The sequence below is a fragment of the Eucyclogobius newberryi genome, unplaced genomic scaffold (genome assembly GCF_026437365.1).
Source record: "Eucyclogobius newberryi isolate DKJ021-1_F unplaced genomic scaffold, fEucNew1.0.hap1 SCAF_9, whole genome shotgun sequence".
NCBI classification, from domain to species: Eukaryota; Metazoa; Chordata; class Actinopteri; order Gobiiformes; family Gobiidae; genus Eucyclogobius; species Eucyclogobius newberryi.
In genome coordinates, this window is record NW_027316532.1 from 11,056,468 (window position 1) to 11,065,712 (window position 9,245).

General features: G+C 46.3%; 1 protein-coding gene across 1 annotated transcript in view; it reads left to right on the forward strand.

The window, feature by feature from the left end:
• LOC140354446 (phospholipid phosphatase-related protein type 3-like) overlaps positions 1-8,926 on the forward strand; it is a 12,569-nt gene extending 3,643 nt beyond the window's left edge. The window contains exons 4-7 of the mRNA XM_072439482.1: positions 540-735; positions 1,131-1,188; positions 3,968-4,141; positions 7,394-8,926. Of these exons, the coding sequence (XP_072295583.1) occupies positions 540-735; positions 1,131-1,188; positions 3,968-4,141; positions 7,394-8,719 (1,754 nt within the window). The 3' untranslated portion in view covers positions 8,720-8,926. The remainder of the gene's footprint in view (positions 1-539; positions 736-1,130; positions 1,189-3,967; positions 4,142-7,393) is intronic.
• The last annotated feature ends 319 nt before the right edge of the window (positions 8,927-9,245 follow it).

A 9,245-nucleotide genomic window follows, 5' to 3' on the forward strand; every position in this document is an offset into this window, starting at 1 on the left:
TCATGTTACTCCATGTTATTCCATTTTACTCCATGTTACTCCATTTTACTTCATGTTACTCCACGTTACTCCACGTTACTCCATGTTACTCCACGTTACTCCACGTTAATCCACGTTACTCCATTTTACTTCATGTTACTCCACGTTACTCCACGTTACTCCATGTTACTCCACGTTACTCCATGTTACTCCACGTTACTCCACGTTACTCCACTTTACACCATGTTACTCCACGTTACTCCATTTTACTTCATGTTACTCCATGTTACTCCACGTTACTCCACGTTACTCCACTTTACACCATGTTACTCCACGTTACTCCATTTTACTTCATGTTACTCCATGTTACTCTATGTTACTACATGTTACTACATTTTACCAAACAGTAAAAGCTGTTTTACTAAAGTCAGTACAAGTTGTGTGAACCTGGAAAAAGATAGCTTCTACTCCATGTCAGCGATAGCCATAGCCTGCTAACCTGAGCCAGCGGCGTCCTCCTGTGTGAGAATGAAAGCTCATCATGTGTATTGGTGTTGCAGGTGTGCATGTGTTTGGCCTGTGTGCCACGGCGCTGGTCACTGACATCATCCAGCTGGCCACAGGATACCATGCCCCCTTCTTCCTGACTGTGTGCAAACCCAACTACACCCAGACCGGAGTGTCATGTGACCAGAACCCGTACATCACCAAAGACATCTGCTCCGGACATGACCAGCACGCCATCATGGCCGCCAGGTGCCGACAGGAAACACTCAGCTGCTCAAATACATTTATCTGTATCCTTCTGTCAATCATATTCCACCAAACCACAGCAGGAGACTGGGAAACACCGGAGAGTCAGTTATACCCGCAAGCAGCAATGAAGGGCCTTGAACGAGTCAGTTATACCCACAAGCAGCAATGAAGGGCCTTGAACCCCACCAAATCTGTAGTTTGGTCGTGTACATGTGACCACACAGTCTGCTATCGAATAGACTCGAAGGCTACTTAAGTCAATCGGCTAATTTATTCAGAGATGTGAAATAATAAGACATGAAGATTTATGTTTTGTGTAAAGAACATTAACGTGATGAATAATGGCGATAGTGTTACATCCTTGTGTCTCTGACTGTGATGTTTGTGTTTGACAGGAAGACGTTCCCCTCTCAACATGCGACGCTGTCGGCCTTCGCAGCCGTCTACGTCTCTGTGAGTTCACCTCAAACGCCTTTCAGCAGAGCCACAATGTTATGTCCAGATTATCCATAAAACATACATTGTTTTTAGCTTGTGTCATTGTCAGGGACAAATCTGCCTTTCTGCTGTAGAAATGTAGAAAATCCATCCATCCATCCATCCATTTTCTACCGCTTGTTCCCTTTTGGGGTCGCGGGTGACTGGAGCCTAACCCAGTGACTTCGGGCCTTAGGCGGGGTACACCCTGGACAGTGGCCAACTCTGCAAATGTGTAAAAATGAATTACTTTCCTTTCGATGATCTTTGCCTATGAATGGTAAGTTTACATGGCCAGTAAAAATCTGATTATTAGAACATTCTAATAACCCAATATTTAGATATGTGATTTTCGGTGTGTTTGCATCTCGTAACACGTGTTAGAAACTGTTGCATTTGGACGACAAAAGTACAATGAAATTTTAACATCAGTTTGCCTTTTTTGCAGTCAAAAACTGTTCACATGAGAACAATTGGAAATAAATCAGATTACTCTTATCAGATGGAACTGTTTATAACTCCAGAAATGAGATAATGATGTGATTTGTGGTGTGCATGTGATCACAGCCACTGTCAGCCAATCACAACCTGCTCCCACAAATCATGAAGTTGCATAAATACATTGAACGGATGTCCACACAAAAAAGCAGCTCAAATCCCGTGTTTGTAGAGAAAGTGGCAACGTTTGAGTGAATAGAGATTCTGAAAAACAACAGCACAAAAGTTGTTTAATTTTAGATAAAGGATTAGTTTTGCAGACACAGAATTTGAATGACCCAGTTTGTGTTGGGTTTGAAATGGAGATAATATGACCAGGCTCTTGATTTAAATGATAAAATGTACAGTGGGATTCATACTCCTGGAACGTTTGACATTTTGTCACGTCGCGACCACAAACATCTGCCTTTACTCTGCATTCACACCAGGGCGGGGCCATGTTTACAAAAATGTTTTTTTGGAATATCTTGAAGACAATATTCAGATGCTTTTCTTGCGTTTCAATCAGAAACTTTAACTGTATTGTTTGGGTTGAAATATTGCATAAAAATGTTAATTACATTCAGGAAGATTAAAACATAAAACATAGAACACAAACAGGACAAAAGAGTAAGTTTTAAAATAACAATAAAATGGACACAGTTGTCCATTTTCAAATGAATTGTTGAATGTCAGTCCAGTCCTCAATCGTTGGAGGTTTGTGTTTTCTTCTTCTTTGTGATGCGTTTCTTGTGTCCACGGCCCAAGTAATAGTTGTAAAGTTGAGATGAATGACAATGCAGTGCATTATTATTTTAATGCAATATTTCTGAGCAACAGGGAAGTCACTTGACTCGTGACAGTCTTTTGCCTCCTGCTGCCACAGTTTCTCCAACAGTGAGAAAAGGGCACTTTGACACAAAGTGTCTCCAGATGTGATTTTGAGGTTCTCCACTGGGATATAAAAAACACTCTATGTCCATCAGAACAAGATTGCCCTCTCTTTCCCATACGTTTTTAAATGTTTAGTAGCTCCAGATTAGCAAGGCATTCATATTATTTAGATATTGTTCCCCTTCTGTAAACCTTGATGAAAATTTCAGTCAGAGAAGTATCGTTTTGTTTAATTTTTTGTATATAAGAACTCTTTATATCTATAAAATCAAAGATTCTTCTAAACACTTCAATGAACACTTCAACATGACGACTGTCATCTTCCTATGGAGATCGCTGACTCTGAAGTACAATGGTAAACGAGACACTGTCTAATGACTTGTGTTGGACCAAAAAGCGTAAACTCAGGGAACTTCTTGCTGTATCACATGTGGTTTGGTATGTCGGTGTAATCCCTCATTCGTCCAGGCGTGTTCCATAGTAGAAAAAGCTTCAGTTGTAGTCATCTGGACTCAGTTTGAAAAATTAACTGAGTCCAGATGACTAATTTTTCAAACTGAGTCCAGATGACTACAACTGAAGCTTTTTCTACTATGTGGTTTGGTAATATTACATCTAAAGAGCAAGTCAAGTTGTTGCGATACTACCATTTGATACCAAGGAAAAGACTTGATTCTCTCGATTTGAAATGCTTTTTTTTACGTGAACAATGGCAGGTGTAGGGGATTCTCACTAGTACAAGTATTGTAAGGTTATTCATGTCCTCCCACTTATGAAAGAGCGGGACATTCATGTTGATATCACACTTCAAAGTGTCTCTACTCCTGCATTGACCATAGATCTCCACTTGGGAGTTGAACGTCGTTCCACCTTAGCCCGCCTTCCTGTCACCATGGCGGCATTTTGCCTGACGAAGGCCCAGTTGCCTCTTCACCAATAAATTTCACTAATAAGATAGTGTGCGGGATTTTTCACCCTTGTACATTTAGCGTCACGTACGCCTTTTTCCTACGCACCTGCTACAGAATCTGATGTGCGGAGCACCGTCTTGATTTCCATTATAATTTTTCTTAAAAGTCATATTTTTTAGCTTGCTTACCATAATTTCAATGCTCTTGAATAAAAGCCGAGCCAACGAAATTTACAGAGAAAAAATAAACTGTCCATAGACAGGCCACACCTGTCAATAAGACGGAGGGGCCCACGTTGAGATAATTACACATAAATATAGTACACAGTAGTGATGTCTTTTGAACTGGGGGTCTCGCGGCACACCCGCGGTCCACTGCACAGCGGACCAGCAGCAAAAGCATCTGCCACCTCAGCCTCTCCATCCTGAGCATATTTGGTTGAAGCATTGACAGTGCAGAGTTGTGTGTTGCAGATGTACTTTAACTCCACCATCTCGGACAGTACGAAGCTGCTGAAGCCGGTGCTGGTGTTCGCCTTTGCCATCGCCGCGGCTCTGACCGGTCTGACCCAGATCACACAGCACCGCTCACATCCCATCGACGTCTACGTGGGTTTCCTCATCGGGGCCTTCATCGCTGCTTATCTGGTATGTGCAGCTTCAGTCAGGTTCAGGTACAGCCACACTTCACACAACTCTAAACAAACTAAATGTGCAATGTAAAAGTTTTTTAAATGTTCATTTTGTAACTTTTCTGGAGGAGGTTTTTCCCCTGCTTCACTCTATAGATATCCTTTGCCTGGAATGTTCAATAGTATGGTATTCAACATATATTTCAATATTTTGTATTGCTCAAAAGCACCTTGAAAACATGGATTCTTACTATGAGTGGAAAGTTAAAGGTATTATGGAGGATTTCCATTCATTTTTAGTTTCTTCAATTAGCACCAAGTTTGCTACAATGGCAGACAAGAATCCATACCAATTAGTCACGAAGGAAAATGAGGGGAAACGAGCTAAGTCAAACCAAAGTGATTCTCTGAGATTCTTTCCTGTGATGGAGCGTGTAGAAGCAGACAAAGGGTCTAAAAACAGGTCTAAAAACAGGTAGCTAAACTTCTACTAGACAAGAAAGTTTTATTTATCATTTGAAAGCTTGATTGAGAGCGTTTTTTAATTACACATATGTAACATGCCCTGAGGTAGAATGATGTGGCAGCAGCAGCAGCAGCAGCAGCAGCACTTTGCGCCTGGTCTTAACCAGCGTGCACTCGTGGACTAGATTTTGAGTGTGGAGCAGACCTTCCCAGACTCTTTGTTTATTATCCTGAGGGATTTTAACAAAGGACTATCACACATCTCTCAGTAACGGCTTTCGCGCCGTGGCACTTTTCAGATCGCGTCATGGTTTACCTGATCCCCCCGAATAGACAGAGGCTGAAGCTCTGCAAACCTGTAGTGAGGACTTCTAAGAAGTGGACCAATGAGGCAGTGGAGGAGCTTTTGGACATTACAGACTGGGAGGAGCTACAAGCGTGTTTGGACATTACAGACTGGGAGGAGCTACAAGCGTGTTTGGACATTACAGACTGGGAGGAGCTACATTTGTATTTTGGACATTACAGACTGGGAGGAGCTACATTCGTGTTTGGACATTACAGACTGGGAGGAGCTACATTCGCGTTTGGACATTACAGACTGGGAGGAGCTACATTCGCGTTTGGACATTACAGACTGGGAGGAGCTACATTCGTATTTGGACATTACAGACTGGGAGGAGCTACATTCGTGTTTGGACATTACAGACTGGGAGGAGCTACATTCGTATTTGGACATTACAGACTGGGAGGAGCTACATTCGTATTTGGACATTACAGACTGGGAGGAGCTACATTCGTGTTTGGACATTACAGACTGGGAGGCTTTCAGAGCTGCCACAGACAGTTTGGATGAGGACACGGACACTGTGACATCATACATCTGTGAGGACAACATTATACCAACACACACCAAAGTCACCTTCAACAATGACAAACCCTGGTTCACACCAACATTGAGGCACTTAAGGCAGCAGAAGGAGGCAGCGCACAGGGCTGCAAACAGATACGTACGTATGTACGTACGTCACTGGAGCGTCAGCTCTGATTGGCTGCTGCGGCGGCTGCTACGCTTCAGCTGCAGGAGACTTCAGCATATTTGAATGTGTCGCGTAGCCGCTTTCGTCGCCTCGGCTGCCTGATATGCGCGCTCAAAGCGTCGAGAGCGTAAAAAACGCACCAATCGCGCCGCAAAAACGAAGAAATCGCGCCGCGGATAACGCACTACATGCTCGATGCGCGTTTACCATAGACTTTGAATGTAAACTGGACGCTTCGGCCGCGGCGGTGTGGACAAGCCTTAAGGTGGAAAGAATGGATTCAACAGGGAGGTGTCGAGAGCTAAATCTATGTACAATACGCTTCTGGAGCAGCAAATCTCCAACACGAACCCTGCTTCTGTGTGGAGTGGGCTCCGGCTTCTCACAAACTACAAGCCTAAAGCCCTCCACGCTGCAGATGACTGCAAACTGGCTGAAGAATTCAACACCATTTACTTAAGGTTCCACAGACATTTTTTTTATTTTTATTTTGTGCATTAACTACTCAACCATCTTCACAGTCATGCCATGTCCCAGAGCCTGCGTCAAGTCGTCCATCATCGTCCCTGTCCCCAAGAAGCCCCAGGTTATTGGACTTATGGACTACAGACCTGTGGCGCTGATATCTGTTGTCATGAAGCCATTTGAGCGCCTGGTCCTCCCCCCACCTCAAGTCCTTCACCTCCCCCCTGCTGCACCCCCGGCCGGACCCCCGGCTGGACCCCCTGCTGGACCCCCTGCAGCTCTCCTACAGAGCCAACAGGTCTGTGGACGACACCATCAACCTGGCTCTCCACTTCATCTTGCAGCATCTGGACTCCCCGGGAACCTACACCAGGATCCTGTTTGTGGACTTCAACTCGGCATCAACACCACCTCCTGCTCTGCTCCAGGACAAGCTCTCCCAGCTCAACTTGCCTGACTCCACCTGCAGGGGGAGCACTGACTCCACCCGCAGGGGAAGCACTGATTTCCTGATGGATCTGAGGCAGTGTGTGCGGCTGGGGAAGAATGTCTCAGACACACGGACTATCAGCACAGGAGCTCCACAGGGCTGTGTACTTTCTCCCCTGCTCTTCTCTCTGTACACAAACTGCTGAAGGTGATCGGCTGCAGACTTCCATCTCTGCAGGACCTGTATGTCTCCAGGACTCTGGGACAAGCAGGTCGGATCACAGCTGACCCTTCTCACCCTGGACATGGACTATTTGAGACACTCCCTTCAGGCAGGAGGCCACTCCCCTCAGGCAGGAGGCCACTCCCCTCAGGCAGGAGGCCACTCCCATCAGGCAGGAGGCTACGTTTCTTTTCCTCTGCCGTTGGACTCATGAACACTTAACACCTGCCACTTTAACTGCTGCACTGTCCTGTCAAATGAAGCCTACGGGTAAAACAGTCCTTTAATAAATAAATACATTTGCACCAAAGCACATAAAAACATACAGCACTGCAGTAAAGAGGCTTTTATCTTCACAGAGCTCATGCCAACTTCTTGTCTCCATGGAGATGTTTGCCTCAAACATTCTAGAGAATGATTGAATGAAATAAAGCAATGAAATTGATCTCTTTCCATTGCGAATGTTCCAAAGTTTGAAGCCATGCTTTAATAAAGATAGTTGCACACATAGCTATGGTAAGTGTGAATGCTCTGTTTCATTTTGTTCATGGTGTCTGCAAATGTGTTTCTTCTCTCAACTGTCAGACAGACTAAAATGCTCATTGTCCCATTTCTTATGTGGTCTCACTTTCAGTTTCTCCTCCAGGCTTTTCATGCTGTCGCCAACTTCAAGTCTTCAGAGGACGTACTTCCCCCTCTTCTACCGCCTTCACCTAAAGAGGACCCTCTCCGGGCTTTAACCGAGCGAGGACACGAGTCCGTCTACAACAAGGGTCCTGCCTCTGCCTCAGAGAGCAACGACGAGATCGCCACTAATCCCGCCCCCCTCAACCGCCTGGAGGGGCTGAGCCAACTGCAGCGCGAGAAGGGCTCAGTGGAGAACCTGAAGCGAGCCAGCGTGGACGTGGAATTGTTGGCCCCGCGCAGTCCCATGGGCAAGGAGACCATGCTGACGTTTAGCAACACTCTCCCGCGCGCTAGTATGAACGCTAACGGTGTTCTCGGAGCTTGCGAGGCAGCTGAGGAGTCTGTAGTTCAGCCGGTCCAACCTGTCCAGCGACGGTTAAAGGCTGTGCAAGTCCCTCTGGATCCGATGCGCTCGCAGCAGCTGGTGTCAGAATGGAAGCAGAAGTCCATGGAGATGCGTGGCTTCAAAGACGATGGGGACAGAGATGCTAGCGAGGACGGATCCGAGGTGGGTTCGGTAGAAACAGACGACGGAGGCTCCCAGGCACCCATATACCAGTCCCGGTCTGCCTCATCCAGCCGCACCTCAACCCCTCCACCAGGCAGCGCTAAAGCTGTACCCACACCCAGACCGCCTCAAATCCCTGAGGCAGGTCCACCGCCTGTGTCCCCGAAAAGCGCGCTAACCCGAGCTAAATGGATGGCCATACGAGAGAAAACAACAGGGGATTCGTCAGCAAGAGCAGCTGCCAATCAACCGCGTCTAATGCAGGTGATCGCCATGTCCAAGCAGCAGGGCCTCCTACCCATGTCCTCCTCAGACACGCCCAAATCCTCAGAGACCACCTCCACCTGCTCTGGCGGCTCTTCTTCAAATGAATCTCCACATTATAAATCGGAAAAGCATCGTGAAGGTCGGGGTATTGTGACGGTAGATGCTCACGCCCCTCACCATCCGATCGTACAAGCCGCGCAGATCCCTCAAGCCCCGCCCCTTTCCGGGAACCCCTGGGAGTGGGCTGCGAACGGTGCGGACAATCGGGACACGTACGATCTGAACAACATGAAGCGCAGGGATTTGACAGCACAAGGGAGCAGCTTCCGGCCCCAGCAGCGGTCCGGCTCGCCCGTCCTGTCCGACGCTCATGCTGATTTGGAGGGACAGAGGCGCGAAATGGCCATGAGACGCAAAACAGCGCTGGTGCTGCTGGATCGGGATGTGCGTAACCAGGCGGACACCGAACACTACTACAAGAGCCTGCAGGGGCGTCGCTACAGGGAATAGTCTTTTATTTTCCTTTCGGTAAAAGCCTTATTTTTGTGACATTTTCAAAAGCAGCAGGATGAACACGATGCTATGCAGAATAACGCGGGAAATGAGCCTCTCAATCCGACACTTCACAAAAGCCATCTCCTCAGCTCCACCGCTAAGCCTCATGGGAGTTGTAGTGTGCAGAGCCATTTCACAGCCAAGAAGTAAGAGGAGAGCAGGGCAGAACAGAGGCTGAGGGCTTTGTTTGGAGGCACATGTGCTGTTCAATGTGTTAATATTCAAATACATTTAAACTATTGCTGTCAGTCGATTCAAAAGTGAATCAGATTAATCACATCAAAAACAATAATAAAAGATTACTCTTTCTTTTCAAATGCTTTTAATAAACAAGTTTCAACACATGGTCTTCATCAGGGTGAAGTGATAGACACCAGGCGCATAGGTCATGTGACCAGTGCCATGTGGCAGAATTGATGTACAGAAATATCATAATACACATCAACAAATGGCATACAGGAATAATACACCAAGCTGATAC